The sequence below is a fragment of the Neovison vison genome, chromosome 8 (genome assembly GCF_020171115.1).
Source record: "Neovison vison isolate M4711 chromosome 8, ASM_NN_V1, whole genome shotgun sequence".
Lineage (NCBI taxonomy): Eukaryota > Metazoa > Chordata > Mammalia > Carnivora > Mustelidae > Neogale > Neogale vison.
Window position 1 is genome coordinate 111,873,652 of NC_058098.1, and position 23,046 is coordinate 111,896,697.

The window sequence follows — 23,046 nt, forward strand, 5'->3', positions numbered from 1 at the left end:
CTGAGCAGAAAGAAGTAGGAGCCCAGGAGTAGGATCACTAGAGATAAATGTCCAAGGCGTCTATCCCTACACACACTCAGCCTACCCCTTACTGAGCAAAAGAGATAGGGCCAGAAGGAAACACAGCACCCCACACAAATCAAATATTCTTCTCAGAGGAAATTGTATTCAGCCATTCGGAAGTGTCACATCCATCTGATCCACCCAGGAGAACCACAAGGAATCTGACGGATGCCATTATTTCCTCTCCCTCCATCCTGCTTGAGACAGTGTTCTCATTTCTGGGCTCACAGACGAACTCGTTAACTCTCTCAATATCAGAAAGATTATGCGAAATCTTCTTAGTACAGTGTTCATGGAGATCCATCCACCAGGAGGTATAAAAGCACACGCGCTTTACAGTCGGACGGACATGAGTTCGAACACACCCACGCCGCTTCTAAGATGTATGACACCTAGAGGCAAACTGCTCACCTCCTATCAGCCTTAGTTCCTGAACCTGAATAACAGGGACATGAAAATCTGTCTCAGAGTTGTAGTGAGGATGACACGAGAGCACTTTAACCAAGTACCCAGCACAGGGCCTCGCATATGACTGCTGCTCCAAAAAAAAAAAAAGTTAGATCTCTTTTCTTTAAAAAAAAAAAAAAAAAAGATTTTATTTATCTGACACAGAGAGAAAGAGCACAAGCAGGGGGAGCAGCAGGTAGGCAGGGAGAGGGAGAAGCAGGCTCCCCGCTGAGCAAGGAGCCCCATGTGGGGCTCAATCCCAGGACCCCTAAGGCAGCCACCTAACTGGCTGAGCCACCTCTCTTTGCTTTTCTACTTCATTGGACTGATACGTGGGTTTAGGCCTACTGGTACTTAGCTACATCACAGCAAGTGAAAATAGCAAACCAAGTAAATTCGCAGCCTGGCTTCATTATGGTCCTATGTAAGGAATCCTGGTGAGATGGACATTCCCAGTTGCGTTCCTGTTTCCTGCAACTGTATCCTCTCTGAACTTAATCCTCTGAACACTGGCGTTTCAACTCAGCCACAGGCTGGAGAGGAAGTGCCGTAGCTACAGTGTGTATACATTTTTAATTGGATGATTAACATTTCACATCAGCTTAAATGGGAATGAAAACAGAATTGCTTTACTCTGCATCATGATTTCCCCACGGCTTTAACGTCTGTTCCCCCAAGAGGATCCTAAAGGGCAGGTGTATTTCATTTCCAGATACCCTAATAAGCAGTTTCTTTGCCACCAAGAAAGGTCAGCACTGCTGAAAGCAGGCCCTCTGATCGTAGTCCGGCCAAGAGGCAGAGCCACCCAGGGACACAGCCAGAGCGCAGCACCACGCAGCACTAATCCTAGGCTTTCCCTAGGACCTTATCTCAGCCTCATGCCGGGGACCAGAGAGCTGGAGGTAAAATGCTCCGTATGTTTCAGCACACTATCTTACGAATAGGTGATGTCATAGCAGTAGAAAGCAGCTCACAAAAGCAAACATAAGGACAGAGCAAAACAAAGGAAGGCTGAATACTAGATTTCACAAGATTTGCTCCATAAATGGCACACGCACACGAACAGCCTGTTATCCGAAACTGAAAAAACACTGGGCAGTAGACTCCAAGCAGCAGACCCAAAGCATCTTGTAAAAACCTGGGAAACACCCATTTCAAAACGATTCGTATCCTTTATTCTTATGGCCCTAAAGAAGAATTTGTGTTTAGTACTTTTGGATTTTTTGCTGGCAGTTACAATCCTGGATTTGTCTCCAGGGCAGGACTGCGTGAATAGTGGGCAGGGAGCACGAGGCTGGAGGGGGACCAAGATGTTGACCATGTGGTCCCCTCGTAGGGGGTCCATGAGAATTCAGCTTGTGGCATGCCCAACAGGAAGCTCCACGGTCTTTAGATTAGGGCCCCAACCCCACGCCAGCCGCCTGCACTCAGTTCCACAAAAACCACAGTGTAGGAGAAAGGAAACTAAAAATATTTCATCCTGGTCTTATCTGATCCTTCCTAAAGAGTCTAGGTCACCCAAAACAAGGACATTGGCAGAAATATCACCCCATTCAGCGGTGTGGGTAATGAGTGTGTGTGTGTGTGTGTGTGTGTGTGTGTGTTCAGAGAGTGGGTGTTATGAATGTGCAATGTGGTTGAATATAAATTTCCTCCCCTTTTTAGTCTCAAGGTATATTTCAAAGGGAGCAAATGTCAAGTGCACTGAAGGTCTTAGACCTGTTTGCTCCAAGGGGATTCATGAGAGCACGGGTCTCCTACAGGGGACTTGTAAATAAGGTTGAGGTGGTAACTTTCATTTTTCTCCCTTCTCCCATTTGAAAATAAGATAATGAAAATGAAAAATTTCAAGAGCCACTTTTTTTGCATTTCTTTTCTTCCATATTCAGGCCTCGGGCTGCATTTTTTAACAACTTTATTGAGACATAATATATATACCAGAAATGTCACTCATTGAGGGATACAGTTCAGTGATTTTCTTAGCAGATCTACAATACCCTGCAACCACTACCCTAATCCAGTTTTAGAACATTTCATCACCCTAATAAGATCCCTCTTGCCTCCTGACAGGGAATCCCCACTTCTACCTCCTGCCCCAGGCAACCACTAATGTAACTTCTTGACCCACAGAGTTGCCTTTTTTCAACATTTCTCAGGGACCAATTTTAATATAAAAAGGTCACAGGTTCTCTACATGATTGTAATTGCATTTTAGTAATACAAAAGGTAGTCATTTACCTCAGGTTCTTAAGATTTTAAAATAATTTTTGTTCTGTGCACCACAAAATCTCTACAGACATTTGCAAACTATAAGTGAGAGAGGTTTTCGGCTTCATCCCTTTGTCCATATATGGAACTGGGCAGCCAGCCTTTAGAACAATCCCACTATCCTCCCCACAAAGGTAATCTTGGCTCATATATTCCAAATCGCTGGGGGAAAATACCACACAATAGTATTTTGAATTAGCACTATGACTCTTGGGGTAACACCTTCAGCCTAAATATCCTTGGTCCAGGGAGTCAGGTAATCATAACGCAGTGCTCAGGAGGGAAATCCAATGAGTTCAGCTTCTTACTCTTATCACTGGCCTCAGCATGTCACCCTGTAGATACTAGTCATTGGCCCCTGGACCCCTTAGGGAGTGAGTAGAGCCCAGGACCTTGAACAGAGGCCATGTACATGTTCTTCCTACACACAGACTGACCTATTATTACTAAATTCAAAAGAAAAAAAATGTGTAGTATAAAAAAGCAGAACTTAATTGCCATGTCATGGCACTGCATGAACAACAAATTTAAGGCCCAATGGTATTTTAAGAAAAGAAGGCAAATAAAAAGCAAGTCTTACATGTGACTGTAAAAGCATTTTAATATCTGTTGGGGATAGTGCATATTATAGCATGAAACTGTGGTACTTGGCATTTCTGCACAAAGCCAGCTGGAACGCCGTCAGCGTTCCTCAGCACACAGGCCTCACATCCTGCCTCTTCCCAAGAATGAAACATAAACTATGTATTATTAGTTCATATTCTGCTTCATTCCAGAAAAGGGATTTAAATCCATAAAACGCCTTACGTTCTTTGTCCACCTTTCCTGGCACATGACCCAGAAATGCCAAATCTATTGGTGATCATATTTGACAACCTTTGTTTAGCTCAGCACATATAAATCCTGTATTTTGTGCTAAAGAGAAGTCAGCTTACTTTGGTTCTATCATTTGCAGTCAGAGTATTATGTTTCGTATTTGTTTTCTTTCTCCTCTCCCCTGCCCTCTGGAGCCCAGGGGGCTTTTTGACATGGTCCTCCATAAATTGTAAACTCTTATTAGGTTATCATTATAAAAAATCATGGGTTGAGACAAGAAGCAAGACTTGCTGTCGTCCCGAACTGCAGAGATCCCCGCTGGGGTCTACAAATGGACCCAGCAGAGGGCTAATTATACCTTCTCATTCCTGCAATGCAGTTGTAAAACAACAAATCACCACAAATGTGGCAAAAGGATCATATAAAACGTCCTTCCCTGAAGGATTCTGTCTGAGGATGCTTCAGCCGGCTGAAACATGGCAAGCCAGAGCCCTTAACCTCACCCGTCAAGCTAGAGCACCTCAAATCAGGCTGCTCAGAGGGGGCTCAGTATTCAGGGTGAGGTCGCATTAGAGGTGGCTCGGGTGCTGCCCGTCCTTTGGTCTGTGCTTCTAGAATTTCACATTTAGGGAGACCAGGGTCATAGCACCCAGAAGAACCTCGTGTTGGTAAGTTCAGTATCAAGTCTTCTTGTCCTGAGAATGTGGATCAAGCCCTTTCTTCTACCACTGCTACACCTGGGTTGAGTCCACAGCAGGGATAGCAGTGAAAAGTAATCTTGAAAATTAAAAGCTTATGTTCTGGGACGCCTGGGTGGCTCAGTTGGTTAAGCAGCTGCCTTCGGCTCAGGTCATGGTCCCAGGGTCCTGGGATCGAGTCCCACATCGGGCTCCTTGCTCAGCAGGGAGCCTGCTTCCCCCTCTGCCTCTGTCTGCCATTATGTCTGCCTGTGCTCGCTCTCTCTCCCTCTCTCTCTCTGATAAATAAATAAAATCTTTAAAAAAAAAAAAAAAAAGCTTATGTTCTGACAGACAAAGCCAGGAGTCAGGGCGTGCAAACTGAGTGAGACAATATGGCGTTCTTGATCATCAGATTGTCAGGTGGTCTTCTCTCTACACTAGTCATCAGGCATGAAGAAGGAGATTAATACCATTTTTAAATGAAGTCAAAGGAAGCAGTAGGATAGGGGGCCATAGCATAGGATCCAGAACTATTTTGCACTCAGTTTCGTTGATTTTACAAATATTTAGGGAGCCCCCACTATATAGTAGGCTCTGTGGGACACAGTAGACACAGAGGGATAAACAAGACCGATGTTAGGTTGAATCCCATGAAGTTCACACCTCAGTGGAAGAAAATGGATGCTTCACAAAAATAGGATAACATTTCAGATAGCAGTGAGCATGAACTGTGTTGAAAAGAAAATAAAGCAGGATTATGGAATCCTGGCATTGACAGCACGTATGTTCTACACACGTGGAGGATTTTAATAGGGTGGTGTGACTCCTACACCAAGAATCGGCAAATTACCTACTCAGACCTCTAGTTATCCCCCTGAAAATTCATCCAGGCAGTTCTAATCTTAGAAGTGATGAATAGGGGTTACTTTTCCCTGGCCTATTCCTTCAAATAACCCCTTTGAGTTATTTGGTGGTTTCCTTCTCTCTCTGGGCAGCTGTGACTCTCTTCTCAGCCCCTACCACATCTGTTCTTACAGGAGAGTACCCGAGTGCCCTGGGCTTTTCTCCCCAGTGCTTCTTCCCCTCCCGTTGGGAATGGTCCATGTCAGTTATTACTTTGGAATAACCAACAAATGATCCACATTAAGGCATCAGTGATTCATGATGATTTCATCAGGGCAGAACATTTGCATGAAACAATAAGTGTTTCAATAGGAACCGCGTTGGCATAGCTTCATTGTTTAAAAGGTACATTTGTGTAATTTATCTCTTCAATATCCACCGCAGCCCTAGGAGGTAGGCAATCTTGATGTGTTATTCGGTTCAGAGCATAGGGTAGTATCTGGCAAGAACGGGATTTGACGAAGGATCTTGGAAACAATGCTGCCGCATGAGGACCTGGGCACCAGGAGCTACAGAACGTGGATTCTAAGCCCACCACTGTGTTCCCATTCCGTCAGACTCCTGGGGAGCTTTGGCTTTGTCCCCTGAAAAGATCAGGACTGATATTTTCCACCTGCTGCTCCCGTCCACCCACCCACTGAATTGTCACGAAAAGCAAATGGTACAACATCTATGGAAGAGCTCTGAAAATTCTAAGATGTAAAAATAAGAAATTTTTGTCAAAAGACATTTTTAAAGTGTCTACCGAGAGCTATACTAGGTGCCTGGGAGAGAGACAAGGATAGAACTTGACGTTAGAGTTCCATCTCATCACGTACCCTTAGCAGCTTGGATACAGCTCCACACCTTCCTTTCTAGTCTCTGCGTTGCAAATTGCATCTCTATTGAGAGCTGAAGCACCAATGAACACTTGGGTCTTAGGTCCTTTCCCAGAAGTCTCAAGGGGACAGAGCTCTTAACAAATGAATATGCGAACTGATTTTGTGGGTTGAAGTCAATATACAATTAGTAAATACAATGTGATGTTGCTGCCACAAATGCAAAAATGAGAAGTTTGGGCCTTGCTCTACAGTCCATCCTTACCTGACAGGAATGGTTGGAAGGAAACTAAGACTCACGCATCTCTTCCCCTCACAAGTGGTCTTCAGAAAACTTTTATAGTGGGTGAAGTTTGTTTTCAGAATCCTCGTTCCCCTTTATGGCCTGTCTTGGGCACCTGCCTGACTCCGAACTCCAGGCCAGTCCCTGAGGACAAGGAAATCTCCTCACCACTTCTACCTGCCCCCCACCCTGCTGCCCATTGAAATGCACCTGCTCTGTGTGTCCTTCATACGATACCTTCCTTCTTAGGATCTTGCTACCATAGCCCTGACCACCGAAAGGACCAGAAAAGTCTGAAAATCAGCCTTTCATCCCTTCCCAGACAGACTCTATTATGTAGATGAGGCTTTTTAAAAAATATATAGGTTAGCCCTTTAATAATACCATAAACACAATCTTTGTAATTAAAATGGGAAATATTAATAAGCACAAATTTTTAAAAAAAACATCCAGCTGTCCCACCATCCATTTGCATTCTTATATCTTTATTTCATTTTAAAATCCTGGGATGTTTAAAGAAATTGAACAAAAATGTATATACAAGAATATAACTAATTACCCACATTTAATGGACTTATATTAAGCATAGTTACAGAACCTTTTTCACTTAGCAGTGTCATGAACATTTTACTTTGTTATTGTACCTCTAACCATAATTTTAGCAGTTGCACATTAAACTTGTAATTTTTTACCAGAAACGATAGTTTTCTAATTTTTCTCTAACATAAAAACTCTGCACTGACTACCCCCATACATAAACGTTCACACTTGCAGGATTACTTCTAAATCCCCCAAAATAAAATTGCTGGATCAAAGATTTTGTGATTTTTTTAAGACTTTTGATAGACACATATGCCTTTGGAGACCATTCAATTAATGCATAGTAATAAGCTAATGGAAAAAAATTTTACACCCCATCAACGCAAAGTAGGAGCAGAAGTAGAAGAATTACCAAAACTTTCTAGAACCGCCTCAACTCCCAACCGTCAGGTAGCACCTACTGCCTCCAGGCCTGTATTGAAGTTGTATGCAGTGACCTTTTTTTTTTTTTTATTTCTTGAGTTGCCTCTGTTTGCCTACTTTTTTTTTTAAATTTTATTTTACTTATTTATTTGACAGAGAGAGATCACAGGTAGGCAGAGAGGCAAGCAGAGAGAGAGAGGAGGAAGCAGGCTCCCCGCTGAGCAGAGAGCCTGACATGGGACTTGATCCCAGGACCCTGAGATCATGACCTGAGCCAAAGGCAGCGGCTCAACCCACTGAGCCACCCAGGCGCCCCTGTTTGCCTACTTTTAATAGTGCTGGTGCTTTCCTGAGCTCATAATGCACAAAGCAATCCCTTTCAAAAAGAGAAGGTCTGTGGGGGAATATACCTGGTAAATATCTACAAGGACACAAGGCACATGGGTGTCTTCAGTGTATGTAGATCTGCAGGCCCTGAATTACACTAACAGGGCCCACCCCACAGGGAAGTTCTCTTTTGACCTAGGAGGGCTACCTGGAAGGGAGAGGGAGGGTTTCTTTTTCTCTAAGTTCTAATGCAGTCTTTCTATCCTGTCCCACTCAGCCATGTCTACTGCTAGCAAGACTCTTTACCATCTCTGAAGTAGGACTTGAGACGCTTCAGATAAGGGATGGATGTTCCAGAAATAGAACAAAGTAATAGAAGAACGAACCTGGCTTCAAAGGCAAGGGAGGGTTGAGGGAAAGAGGGAGATTAAGGGGAAGGAAGGAAGAAGAGAGCTGAAGGGACCCTATTTCGTGCAGGGCAGCCCCGGACTGTGTTCGAGGCAAGGCGTTCCAGTTGTGTCTAATAACAAACTGGTTTGGGAAAATGACAGTCAGCTATTTGTTTTGGTCCCAAACATGCCCTTTTTTGCCTTTTCAAAATTACCAAAATGTTGCATGACTAAATCTCAACAATGCTTTACCCTCATGGACTCAGTATTAATAAAATAATGGTTTATTATAGGGGCACCTGGGTGGCTGGGTCCATTAAGCATCCACTCTTGCTTTTTTTTTTTTTCCTCCCAATTTATTTATTTTCAGAAAAACAGTATTCATTATTTTTTCACCACACCCAGTGCTCCATGCAAGCTGTGCCCTCTATAATACCCACCACCTGGTACCCCAACCTCCCACCCCCCCACCACTTCAAACCCCTCAGACTGTTTTTCAGAGTCCATAGTCTCTCATGGTTCACCTCCCCTTCCAATTTACCCAAATTCCCTACCACTCTTGCTTTTGACTCGGGTCCTGATCCCGTGCCTTATGAGATCAGCCCCAAGTTGGGCTCCAAGTTCAGTGGGAGGCAGCTTGGATATTCTCTCCCTCTGACCCTTCCCACACTCATGCTCTCTATCTCTCAAATCAATCTTAAAAAAAAAGGGGGGGTTTATTATAAAAAAATAATAGAATTATGGCTCAATGCTGAAAATAGCAGTACCTTGATGTTATTTTATTTTATTATTATTTTTTTTAAGATTTTTATTTATTTATTTGACAGACAGAGATAGGCAGAGAGGCAGGCAGAGAGAGAGGAGGAAGCAGGCTCCCCACTGAGCAGAGGGCCCGATGTGGGACTCGATCCCAGGACCCTGGGACCATGACCCGAGCCGAAGGCAGAGGTTTTAACCCACTGAGCCAACCAGGCGCCCCCCTTGATGTTATTTTAAAAGTAGGTTCTCTCAAGCCTATTTTTATGTACTAGAAAGATAGTATAAATGTAATACCCAAAAGAAACCAGGAACTTAAGAAATTGATAAAATTACCTTGTCAGTGATCTCTGATGTTGTTCTAAAGGAATGAAGGGTCATCCGTGAAAATAGCCCCTTCATAATCTGTTTCTGTCCCAGGTGAACACGATGAAGTTTCTGGATATCATCTTTGAACGCTTTGTCCATTTTCAAATTTCAGATATGTTATTTAGTCCTTGTTAATACCCATGCTCCTGTGCTCTGGGGAACCTGCGTGGCTCAGTCTGTTGCATGTCCAGCCCTTGGTTTCATTTCAGATCATGAGATCAGGGTCATGAGATCATGCCCTGTGTCAGGCTCTGTGCTCAGCACGGAGTCTGCTTAAGATTCTCTCTCTTGGGGCGCCTGGGTGGCAGTGGGTTAAAGCCTCTGCCTTCAGCTCGGGTCATATCCCAGGGTCCTGGGATCTAGCCCCACATCGGGCTCTCTGTTCAGCAGGGAGCCTGTTTCCTTCTCTCTCTCGCTCTGCCTGCCTCTGCCTACTTGTGATCTCTATCTGTCAAATTAATAAAAAAAATCTTTAAAAAAAAATTCTCTCTCTCCCTCTACCCCTCCCTCTGCACACTTTCTTGTTTTCTCTCTCTCTCCCCAAAAACTAAATCCTAAAAAAAATAAACTACCATGGACCTGTGGTTAAGAACATGAGCTCTAGCTAGAATCATATCTGTTTGATCTGAATTCTAGTTTCACCTTTTACTGGCTATATAACTCTGAAAAAATTTTTCTTTTTTTTTTTTTTTTTTGTAAGATTTTATTTATTTATTTGACAGAGAGAGACTACAAGTAGGCGGAGAGAGGAGGAAGCAGGTAGGCAGGTAACATCAAGGTACTGCTATTATTAACTCACTGAGCCCACCCAGGTGCCCTGGACAAATTTCTTACACTCAGAGATTCAGTTTTCTCATCTATCAAATGAAGATAGTAGAAATTCCTAGCTCATATGGTTGTTTTGCAGATTAAATGAGAAGCCATATGTAGAGCCTCTCCTAGGAGCCTCGTAAATGTTAACTATTGTTGCCCTTATCACCACCAACATTTCTGGACATCAAAGAGACACACATTCTCCCAAAATCCTACATAAGTTCTATGAAACATAAACCACCTAGCCGAATGAAACCATAATGAAAATTTTTAATAACATGAACATTTCCTTTATCACCAGAACAAAGAATTCTGAAATATAACAGTTATTTGCTGTGCATTTACGAACTTCCAAAACCATGCTAAGTTGTGTTGCAGTATTTTTGATCACTGTCATGGCTATATAAATAAGGATTTTTATTTTCCCTATTTTATATATCAGAGGCTTGAAGAGCGGTTATCCCCAAGGCCACACTGCCAGCGTACAGCAAATGGGAGGAGGACTAGGTCTTACTCCTTAGCTCAGGCTCCTTACTACTCTAACTAGAGACGCTGTGCAGTCCATGGGAATCAGGACCAGCATTCTTCAGTAATGACCATGGTTAACCACAGAGTAACATGGAACCAGGTGACCAAATGAACTCCTGACAATGACCTCAGCTTGCTTACGTGTCTCAATGCCAAGCAGAACCGCTAATTCACACGAACTCACTGGGACCTGCGCAATATTATGGTCAGCATCAAGCTGCCTGTTCGTCACTTGACCAGATCAGGAGACTTTTCTCAAGTCAGCCAACCTAAGCCCCTTAGTTTTTCAGGCACACACTGGAACTTCCACTGCGATGATCTGCATGAACCTTTTAATTTGGGGAAGGACATAAGAAGGACTCCCAAAGTCAAAGTACCAAACCTGCTTAACATACATAATCTAGTCCACTCCAGAACCATGTTAATCCAAGTCTCAAGAGACAACCAGGGCAGAACATCACTTCTTTGCTCCACACCCAGCTCGTTGGCTTGGGGCTTTTTTCAGGGTCAAGTGTAGAAGTGGAGAGAGTGATGAAGCGATTGAATAGAATGAGCCCCATCTCAGACAGAGTTCTCTGAGACGCTCAGGTGTTTTTATTGACCTCAGAGATTTAGAACCAGGGATTTTAGAAAATTTTAGCAAATCTCATGAAGCTAGAGGTTTGGACAAGGAAGGGGAACCTTAGGTCCTCTCCTGGATGTTTATGATCATCATACTGAAAAATCTACCCCATCATGGATGTGTTTAAGACTGGAGTGTTATTTTCTTTTGAAAACATAGATCAAATTACACTTTGGAAGTCTGATCAAATGACACTGTTGGTTTGTGTTCATCCTCTACTCTGTTTTGTGTCCCCTGGAAAATAAGCCCCTATTATTTTTCTTCTAATTAGAATTCATCTCTGAATTTGAAATCTACCAGCATATCTTTTTTTTTTTTTAAGATTTTATTTATTTGACAGAAAGCGGGCAAGCAAGCAAGCACACACAAGTAGGGCAGTGGAGGAGGGAGAAGCAGACTCCCCGCTGAACAGGGAGCCTGACACAGGGTTCAATCCCAGGACCCCTGGATCACGACCTGAGCCAAAGGCAGATGTTTAACTGCATGAGCCATCCAGGCGCCCTTAAAATCTACCAGGATTTCAAATACATGCTAGGAAAACTAAGTCCCAGGGTACTCTTGCACAGTGCAAACATTCAAGTTAATATAAACAGAACAAAAAGTTACTTGGTAACAACCGCAACAACAAAAAAATGGTGTCAGGGCTATTTCATATGTTATCCAGGCTAATCTATGAGAGGTGCCATTGTCCTTACACAGACGAAGACACAAAGGCTCTGAGCGGATCTCAGTCTAGTTGGGGGAGCTTTAAAAATACTGCTGTCCAGGGACAGGTCAGTTGAGTGTCCAACTCTTGATTTTGGCTCAGGTCATGATCTCAGAATTGTGGGACTGAGACTTGTGTCGGGCTCTATGCTGGGCATGGAGACTGCTGAGGCTTCTCTCTCCCCCTTCATACCTCCCCATCCTCCAAATAAATAAATAGAATAAGTAAGTAAATAAATAAAATTTAAAAAAAAACCACCAGTGTTCAGACCAATGAAACAGAAACTTGGGTGGGGTTAGAAAGCTGGTATTTTTCAGAAGTTGCCCTGGTGCTTGATTTGCAGTTGAGGATAAAAATGACTAGAAGCAGGTGTTCTGATCTGCCAACACGAGTCCTCTGGAGCTTTTTGCTTACCTCCGTTTTCTTCTCTTCTAAAAATAGGCCATGTCACCGTCTCTATTTCTTTTCTCTCTCTCTTTCAGCAGCAGCTTTTATGGGCAGAAATCTCATTTAAGTGCTTTACCCTTTTTCTGTTTTTACAACTCCTGACTGGTCATTAATCAATCAAACACCAGTAATTCCTTGATCCCTTGAACTTTGCTTGGAAGTCAAATAAGGATTCTTTTGAGATGATCCGGCAGAGTGTGTGAGGCAATGTGGTTTTTGTATTTACTTGGGTAAATGTCACAACTAAAGACAAAACCTTGTTCAAAGTCTTCCGTGACAGAAGAACGAGTACTTTGACTATTTCCGTTCGAATTCTAAAAGAGCCAGGAACACAGTGCCTAAAAGAGAGGAGAAAGAGAGGAACAGATGCATCGTGCAGCAGAGATGCCTGCCTTTCAGTGAGATGAGGGCCTTAGAAAGCAGCATACCTCCAGTGTCGTTTTACGGCTTAGGTGACATGGAATTTTCAAAATAAAAAATGTCTTTGATTTTTAGGAATAATTTTATGCTCTATCACATTTTTAAATGCATAGGATCATAAAGTAAGTCTTTAAAGGATGTGATAAACTTCCTAAAAGTTGAGAATTATTACATTAGGTCAGAATTCCTTACCACTTGTTTGGGGCTCTGGTGCTGTTTGTTGTATTATAAAAATAGCTAATAATACTGAACACTCATTAGCTGCCAGGCCCTCGTCTGAGTGCTGTTCATGTTAACACATTTCTTTTAAAGCCCTATGAAGTAGGTAAGCTTCTTACCTGGCAAGGTGACAGAGCCAGAATTCAACTAAAGTAAATTTCCCTCCTCCTCTGGCCTTTCATAGCATCTATCCTGGAATGAGGTTTAAAGATAGTAAAACATTAGTGCACCTGGGTAGCTCAGTCAGTTGAGTGTCCAAGTCTTGGTTTTGGCTCAGGTGATGATCTCATGGGTCCCAAGATGGAGCCCAAGGGCTCTGCACTCAGCAGGGAGTCTGCTTGAAGATTCTCTCCCTCTGCTCCTCCCTCGCCAATCCATGCGCTCACTCGAGCTAAAATAAACCTTAAAAAAAAAGTAATAAGAGCATTGTGTGACTTGAGATTGGGAAGACATTACAGTTAGGTGGGCCTGGCCCCTCCGCCAAGCCCACCCAAGTGGTTCTGTGAGTAAAATAATCCCGGTATCTGAGGGCATCACTGTTTCTAAGAGAAATCAGCTGCTTCCCCAAAACAAACATCTGTTCCTTTCAGCAAGGCCCCCCAAACAGTGGGCATTTGGAACAATAGCCATTCCCATGCCTTAGAGCCATGGTTGTCAGGAAGTAGTGTCAGGAAGACTCACCCAAGGCACTTACTAAAATGCATATCCCTGTATCCTTTCTTCGGAAAGTCTGATTAAGTGGGTTGAGGATGAAGCCCCAGATCTTATAACCAGGCTCTTCCAGTATTCCCCATGCCAGTCGTGTGTGAACTTGACATTACATACACTGTTTGCCAATAGTCATCACTGTCTCATGTGTACCCATGGCTTTACTCATATAAATGGATGACTGGTCAAAGTGACTTCAAGTAAATAATTTCACCAACATTTCTCTCTTTGGAAAAGTAACAGACTCTGTGTGGTATGGTTTAATTTCGTAAATACTGTCACAATTTGATCAATGGCAGTATCTTCAGCTCTAGAGACCCTCCTAGGATCTTTGAAGATTTCATTTAGGCCATTCTTTAAAATGAGGAGATAATGTCACTAATCAAGTCTAATGAAGAAGGCTGCCCTTCTACCAACTCCTATGGAAAAAAAAAAAAAGAGAGAGAGAAACACCAAAATCATACATGTGAATTTAACATTTTGATGTGCTGTGTGTACCACCCAAACAATAAACTTAGAGTCTTAGAGATATTCTAATCTAAATCCTTTATTTTAGATAAAGAAACTAGAACCTAAAAAAAAAAAAAAGCAAAAACAAAAAACTGAAGTATCTTGCCCAAGAACACTCAGATAGAAGAGCTAAAACTGTCTCCTTAATGAAGCTCCATACCCCCTGGTCTGTCTACTGTCAGGAATTCACAGGTGCTGGGGAAGCAGCGAAGCCTCTGCAAACAGGCTAGATCCCAATTAAAATCACTGTCAGTGTCAGCTCCTGAGCACACTGCCTGGGAGTTGAACACCTGCCCTCCCCCCAAATATGCTAAGAGTCAAAAACAAATCATCTGGGATGAAACCCTTGCTCTAGATCGTAAACCTGATGTGTGACCTGTAGGAATATAATAAGTATCCTTTTTACAGAAGGGACATTTAAATCTGTATGTAGCTACAAAGTTTGAGAAATTCAGGAAAAAAAAAAATTTCTGGAGGAAAGGGGAGTGTGCTGACCTCTTTTGCTCATTGACCAGATGTCTCGGCCAAGGTTACACACAGGAAACTCTTAGGACAGGCCTGCCGAGAACAGTTATGTCCTGATTCTGGGATGTATGGTTTAGCTCCAGCCATGCTGTCTCCCAATCGAATCTTCCCCATGACTGATTTTTTTTTTGAAGATTTTATTTATTTTTTGACAGAGAGAGAGACACAGTGAGAGAGGGAACACAAGCAGGGGGAATGCGAGAGGGAGAAGCAGGCTTCCGAAAGCTGAGCAGGGAGCCCGATGTGGGACTGGATCCCAGGACCCTGGGATCATGACCTGAGCAGAAGGCAGATGCTTAACAACTAAGCCACCCACGCACCCTTCTCCCCAATTACTGATTTTTAGTCAAAGGTACTAGGCAGCAGAATGAAAAGTCTAAGGCTATGACTGAGTCTAAGGCTATGGCTAATTCAAAATTTATTAGAGTTCAAGGTGAGAGTTAAAAGGAAAAATTCCTACTAGAAATCTGTCCTAAGGTGTATACATAGGAAGATATATATGTGTAATATATATGTAATATGTATGTAATACATATGTGATATATATACATATATGTAATTATCAACATGTCTTACTTTGTGCCAATCACATGGGAAATCTGATTTGCATGTGTTTGTTTAATGAGCCAAGTTCTGCACAGGATTATGACACCCCCCTCCCCTCTGAAACCACAGCTGTAGTTATTTCTTGGATTTTACTTTGAGGAATGGCTTGAGTGTCTTTTGCCTTGTTCAACCGTAAGCAGGTTACAGGCTTAGCGTTCAGGGTAAGGCTTGGCAGTGCCTGACATATGGTGTGTGATGTGTTACTCTTTGCATGAAGCAGCAAAGCAGTGATAGAAGGTAATTTGGGGAGATTCTATCATACTTTATTTGAAAAACAGCATTGTCTCTGCTGGAGCTAAGGTTAATGGTTTGGATTTGCTTGTGTCTCTATCATTTTTGCATAGCTTTTGAATTAAAACAGACAAAAGGCCTGATGTCGAACGCAGGTAAATAAAATCTACCAGATGCCGAAGGCCCCAAACAGGTTTCATTTATGTGACAAACTGGTTACTTTGGCTGTTAATTCTGTAGGGAAGCCAGAGAAAGGTATTTGAAAACAGGAGCCTGTTATTACAAGAATTCCCCTTGGATAGTCACAACAGGCTATTGAAAAACCGAGGGAGGGGGGCATCCCTGCAGATCTGGGTGTGCCCTGCATTTCAGGCAAAAGGACTAATCTGGGTGTTTAGGGTCCCCGAGGCCCAGGAATCTTTGATGTTATGCCTCATTCCCTTCTGGCTCAGCGGCAGAAACCTCCAGAAAGTCTAGAGGTTGAGTGGAGATGGGGCACCCCAGAAGTCCAGTGTTCCCTGTAGCCCATGCCGGGGGGGGGTGGTGTGGTAGGCAGGTGTGGCCCGGCACCAGGCCACCTGCCCCGGCAGCATGGGGAGGCAGCGCCTCCACCCCGACGGCCCAGCCTACCGAGGCCATCTGTTCGCCACCAGCTGGTGCCGGCCGCCATGTCAGCGCAAGCAGCGTCTCAGATGTTCCTCTGCAGCAGCTGAGCTGTGAGCTGCTTTCTCCTGCCTTCTCTTTCCTTTACTTTCCTTGCTCAGCTGCCTGTCCTTGAAAAAGAAAAGCAGAACTTCATTTTTTTTTTTTTTTTTTTTTTTGAGACTGCTGCTGCAGCTCCTAATAATTCTTCATAATGAAGTGCAAGAGACCATTAAGATTCGTCTCGCCTGGGCTTTTCCGCACCAGCCTCCCAAACAGCCCTCACGGGGCTGCAGGGCACGATCTGAACACACAGAGCCGCGCACATCCAGGCGGGCGGGCGGGTGAGCAGACGCCGACCCCTTCTGCAGTCTTGGCTTGGAGGCAGGAAAGAGCATCCTGCAAGCCCCTGTGTCTGGGTTTCTGAGCGGAAGGATCAGGCCCATCTGAAATGAGGAAGGGAAAACTTCAGTCTTCCTAGGAGTGGCAGTGTGGTACGGAGGGAGAATGGGCTCGGAAATGGAATCAGTTTGGTTTAAAAAATCCTTGATCTATTGGCCTGTCCAAGAGGTGCTCCCAAATCACAAAAGGGAACAGGAGCATCTTTAAGGCTGATAAGGGGGTTAAATGAGAATAGACGTGTAATACGTGTGGGATAGTGCCTGGTTCAGAGGAAGCAGTGTTTGCCTTAGTTTAATTATAGAACAGTAAGTAAAACCTGCTTTTCCACTGCAAAGGTCAGGATTAATGACATGGGGCCTTCCATGTTGACTGACTTCCTTTCCAAAAAAAAGGAGGGGGGGTACAGTTCTGCAGTATCCTCTGAACAGCCTAAATAACCTACTTGCCAGGGTAAAGCACAAAAATCTAGAGGCTGATAAAAGCTCACAGGCCTTATGGATCATCCCCACTGGGGATTTACCAAAGGTTAATGGTGGCCACAGACTAGCAACAGAGGGGAGAAGTAGTTCCAACATCCCTCAAGCCCGTGCGTGTTCACAGCGTCTGGGGAATCTCCAGATGACCAGAGCAGGTGGCATGATAATACCTTCCCGTGATATCATACCTGCCATTACTGGCTCTGCAATTGTGAGTTCAATTGGACAAGTTATTCACATCTTCTATAAACCTTCTGTGCAAGGTCTTCTGCCAAGGTAGCTGAGAGGACCTTGATGTTATTAATGAGAAAATTATATAGAAAAGAAACAGTATCTCGCAAGTTCTGTTTACCGGCTCCATAAGGGGAGCTGTATCAGATCCTGCCTCCGCTTTTAGTAAACTGATCTAGCCTGCATTACATGGTCTTTGCAAAATAAGAAAAAAAAAAAAAAGAGCTACTCTTACCTTGCTCCAAGAAACATGAGCATTTCACATGTTGTATTTCAGGCTAAGGACACCCTGAAATGGGCATCCCTATCCCATTTCACAGATTAAAAAACTGAAACTTAGAGAAATTAAGTAATCTGCCTGGGGTCACACATTCCATTATGACAGCAGGACCCCCACGTGATTCTGACACGATGGGCCACGATCCCTCTGAAAAATGTGACCCTGTGAGATCAAGATGACAGAGACCTGTGGTACCTGTGGGTCAAGAACTTGACCAAGATCCTCTGGTCAATAACACAGCCAACACCAAACCTTTGGCTTCTGATGCCTTGATCCCATCGTCCTGACCACAGAACCGGGGCTTCAGAGAACAGCAAAACCCTCTCCTGGTCCCTGGGTTTCCACTGGGGGGGGATTGGATCCTCGAGTACACGGCTGACGCTTCAAGTGCTCCACAGCCCACCTTAAAATACTGAGTGTCACTGCCTTTTTCTTTTTCCTCCACAGACACATTTGCAAGCAAAGTGGCAGCCACCCAGGACCAGTATGCAGACGCGTCCATAGGTAATGTCACCGGCAGCAATGCGGTGAACGTCTTCCTGGGAATCGGCGTGGCCTGGTCCATCGCTGCCATCTACCATGCAGCCAACGGGGAACAGTTCAAAGTGTCCCCTGGCACACTAGCTTTCTCTGTCACTCTCTTCACCATTTTTGCTTTCATCAACGTGGGGGTGCTGCTGTATCGGCGGAGGCCGGAAATCGGAGGTGAGCTGGGTGGGCCCCGGACTGCCAAGCTCCTCACATCCTGCCTCTTCGTGCTCCTGTGGCTCTTGTACATTTTCTTCTCCTCCCTGGAGGCCTACTGCCACATAAAAGGCTTCTAAAGGAACAATCAGATATAGTAAATTTATATATATATACGTATATATATACATAAAATATTATGTATAATGAACAGAGGAAACTGACATTTGTCATGTTCACTTACCTGCTGATGGAATCCAGCTTCAAGAGCATACTCTGTACTAGGGCCGGAGTGAGAAACCATCACCTCCCATTCCCAGGGGCATCAACACATTGAACAAAGGCATGGAGGCAGGGGCGTCTTTGCAGCTCAGCCTAGAAGGACTGTGTTCTCTCCAGGATCATAAATCGTTAAGTCTTTGATTTTGTTTTCTGTTTCTGCTTGTTTTTGGTGGGGGCTGGGAGGTGGCTGACGTTCGATTTTCTGTTGTTTCGTTGGGAGGGTCAAGGTTTTCGTTTCGCTTGTGGGAGGTGATGACCAATCTAGATGCAAATGGGTTTTTGGTAAAGAAAATTGAAATCCTTATAATTACTCTCTCCAAACACTTTTAAAAAGTTATTTTGGATTAGGAAAGGATATGGGCATGGAAGCAGCAGCATGTCTTCACTAGATTGCTAAATTCCGCACTCATCTCTGGAACGTGAGCAGAGGTAGAGCTGCCTCCCAGGAGAAGCGTGGGAGCCCGAATGCAGCCAGGAGAAGTGATGGTTCTAGATACAGTCTGGTGTTTAAAGATATGATGCCTGGCACTCTTGTTCAACAGGTACAGGAATGTTGTGCCTCGATTCCCAAGAACGTGCAAAATCATTTATTTCTTATCTCTTTAGCTCTGGACTGTAATTAGCAAGGCCCTTATTCTGGTTTTCCAGCCTGGCTAAGCCCCCGGATCCCCACCCCAACCCTCCTCCTGCCCACCACCTCTCATGCAAACAGGAATAACCCCACTCAAAAAGCACATCATTCTTTTCCATCTGCATCTCTGTGTCCCAATCCCATGTTCGCTGTCACCTGGGATCATGCGTCAGTCTTATTTTCAAAAGCATCTGTGGCTTGCACAATCCTGTTCCAGCCATGACTGAACATTGGCTCCTTCTTCATGTGCCTGTTTGGGAATGTTGTTGTGATACCTGTTACACAGTGCATGGATGAAAAACAAAATAAGCGTATCTGTATATAGTAGAGTATAGTGTATACTGTTCTCCCATTCAGCAATGTTGACTGGACATTGAAGACATAAGTGAGTTTTCTTTTCACCTGAGTTGTAACTTTTGTGTTGTTATTGAGTTTGATTATACTAGAGATAAAAGGAGAAAATGGCTTATTGTTCATGGACCTGCACATTCATTTCTAAGAAGCAATAACACTTCGCTGGGAAGTTAAAGCTATTGAGAGGACAGCAGGCAAGCTACCAAGTATCTTCATGGGAAATTAGCCATGTGGAATACACCAGAGGCCTCTAAGCAGTCACCTGTTGACGATTCCGGAAGGCCAAGGAGAGAGGTGTAGATCAGTGGCTGGATTTGATGTGCCCAGGCTTTGAGAGCCTCCATTTCCATGACATCCCTGTCCCCAAAGTATTTATTTCACTTCTGCTCTGTCTGGCACAGAGGGTAGATAATGGCTTGTTCGTTTTATTTTTTTATGTAAAAGGCTATTTTGAGCCCCATTTCTTTCACCACCCAGACTCCTCTGACTGTGTCTGCAATTCCTGAGCAGGAAAGGAGCCAGGGAGACCAACTGGCCTTTGCAAGTGCATCTTCTGTACGATGAAGGAGTAAGCAATTAAATGAGATTAGTGCCTCCCAAGAGGATTGCGCTGGGAGGTTTTTCAGCCTGGAAAAGGAATGGCTCTTTCTATTTCAAAATACCAAAGAGCATGGATAAACCCAACATTCCAAAGTAGTGAAACCAGTGAGGTGGACAGATGGAATGACATTGGTCCCATCTCAGAGACGTGTCTCTCTCTACAAAGAATCCCAGGTCAGAGACACCACTGGACCTCTGTATTGATTCAAAGATACTTAAGAGATAAAAGCTGTTCAGTTATTTCCTCTTCTTCTACTCAGTAATCATGATCATTCATTTAATAAACATTTGGTGACTGGATGAATAATTAGATGCTGGTTACTACTCAAAATGCCAGGTACTGTGCTACTCTTGGGGCCTAAACCATGAACAAGAGAGCCCAGATCCCTGCCCTCAGCGGGCTCACAGCTAATGTGATTGCTGTTTCCATGGGTAAAAGTTAGCACAGTCAAATGGAAACAGTTTTATCTTGCAAGGGAAAACACAACTACAAAACTCTTAACATAAACACATTGAAATTGTACCAATACAGTTGTCCAGATATCTAAGATTTTTAACTAAGAAGTAATGCACAGGTTAGGGGTAGCATCCTATGTATCCTTGGCTGATCTTGGAGATCTGTACACCTCCCCATTGTAAGCCAAGAAAAGCAATCATGTTGTTGGTGATCCAGATGACTGAAAAGGTCCAATTAACCCCAGTTTTTATCTTTGTTGGTCAACAGTACCTTTCTATGCCCCGTATCTCTACAGTTCCTCATATCTCCAGGAGACTCACCCCATCAGGCCATGGCCCAACACCGTGGGTCTAAGTTTTTTGGGGATACATCTTAACCTTTTTTTTTTTTTTTTAAGATTTACTAAATGGAAATCTAGCCTAGAAAACACCAAGTAAATATAGTCAAAGGATGTGAGTTGTTTAAACATTAGATTTTTGCACTCAATTTTAGCCATATTTGGAATGTCAATAATCCCATAGCAAATTTTCACAGAGGACTTTCAGAAATTCTTGCCATTGATTTTTAATTTCAAAGCTTTTTGGTTTGTTTGCTTTTTCAAGTTTCATGTTATAGGGAAAATATGATTCTGATTGTTCAGAGTTGTTATTAATAATTGTAGTTGTGTAAAGTTATTTCATTTTGTTTATTTTGTGTGTATTGTGCACAGCTTTAGGGGGGAAGTGCACGAATTGTGCTGTTCCTTATAAATGGTACACATTATTGACACAAACAAATAAAGTTTCTAATTGTTTCTGATTTAATCACTAGTGATACAGCATACTCTGTATGGAATGTTTCCTCTCATTGTCATCTACTTCATTTTTGTTTTCATGTTTTAAAGAAATAAAGACCAAAAAGGTATTATTGTGTAGTTGGTATCCTCATCCAAAAGAAAGATAATAGATACCCAATATTCAAACTCTTGCAAATGTCAACCCTTTGATCATACAAGATTGCATTTTTAATGTTCCAGGAGAGCAGAGTGTCAGAATATGTGTCTGGTAGATGTTTCTCCATTTCGCTAATTGGTTATTTTTTGTTTGTTTGTTTGTTTTTTGGGATTTTTTTTTGCATCTTTTAGTACCACTTTGTTCTTTCTGCATCCAAGAATATGAACCATAAACATCAGACCACTTTGTAGCAGAATATTACAGCAAATAAATCAATCCCAATGAAAGTGATCAGAAGTAACTAGTTGTTTCCTAAGGAATATTTAGTCATTTAGTATCATACTATATTCTGCTTGATTCCCAATAGAACTTCCTTGCAATAATTTCTGACTAATTACCTGTTATTGTCTTGACATATCATATAGTCAATAGTATAGAAAGAAGTGACACCAGAAATCAGCATTTGTGAAAAAAAATGTGACCTCTAGTTTGTGTACTTATTTGTAAGCCCACATTGATATCAGTGGGTTCAGTTCTTATAATAGAATCTATTCATGGTGTACATGTAAGTGATTTTTATATGATCTTTAAAATCTTCTTTGAATTCATTATGTCCACACATGGTTATGTGTGGCACACTTTCACATGTGAAGGAAATAAGGTCTAATTTAAATATTTTCTTGCATCAACAATTAATGTCTCCTAGTTACCAATCTTCAGTTAAACACAAAATGAGCAGCCGACATTTATTTCTTTAAATACCAAAGACAGTAATTCAATGACCAGAGTAGTCTTGACTGTTTCAGTACTCTTCAACAAAATGTCATGGCTCAATGATTCTCAACCTCTTATAAGCTAATTTTAGTTCACAGATAATGATTCAAGCCTGCCACCGGTGAAGACTTCAGAAACCTTCGCTTTCTATACAGCATAAACACAGTTTTACTTGTTGTTTTCAAAGGAAAAAATGATAAAATATGCTCTTTTAAACCACCTTGCTGGTATTCTGATAGGTGGATTCCATTCACGATGAGAATCCGCAACACACCTTTCCCTGGGTGGTCTCATGGGTAACAGAAGCACTTTGCCTTTTCCACCCAGGGCTAGGTTCCTTGTTGATTCCACAGCCCAGGAGTCCTGATCCTAACCTGTCAAAATAGAGACTGACTCATTTGTTCTACACATATCTGCAATTCAAAAAATAACAAATTTCCTCCTGTAGAAGATGAAGCCTTCCATTCTCTAAGAGTGACAAAACATCACCTCTCCAGAACGTAAAATAACCCCTTTAAGAACATCCCTTAAAATGTGTTTCCTGGTTCAAGCTGTAGAGAGTCTCTCTTGATTCTGGTTTTCTGTCTCTGATCTTGGGCAGTTGCATTCAGAGCACGTCTTTAGTATAATTTCATAACTTCAAGAACAGCTGACCGTTTCACGATTGTCAATGCACAACCTTAAATCTCTCTCAAACTTACAAGTGGCCCTCACAGCTTTTGTTATAGTGATCACTTCCCTTGGTGAAAGCATTGTAGCTGTTGGTAAAATGGAGCATTTTGATTGATAAACAAGTAAGTGCGTTACATGGAAAAGCTTCACACAATTATATTTTTCTTACAAAGAAAGAAAGATGCTGTTTGGAGTGCATCTATTAGCTTTCA

At 42.8% G+C, this 23,046-nt stretch overlaps 1 protein-coding gene across 7 annotated transcripts in view; it reads left to right on the forward strand.

Moving 5' to 3' along the window:
• Positions 1 to 21,359, forward strand: part of SLC8A1 (solute carrier family 8 member A1) — a 330,601-nt gene extending 309,242 nt beyond the window's left edge. For all 7 annotated transcript variants that reach the window (XM_044261685.1, XM_044261688.1, XM_044261682.1 and 4 more), the window contains one exon: positions 17,896 to 21,359. In XM_044261685.1, the coding sequence (XP_044117620.1) occupies positions 17,896 to 18,272 (377 nt within the window). In that variant the 3' untranslated portion in view covers positions 18,273 to 21,359. The remainder of the gene's footprint in view (positions 1 to 17,895) is intronic.
• The last annotated feature ends 1,687 nt before the right edge of the window (positions 21,360 to 23,046 follow it).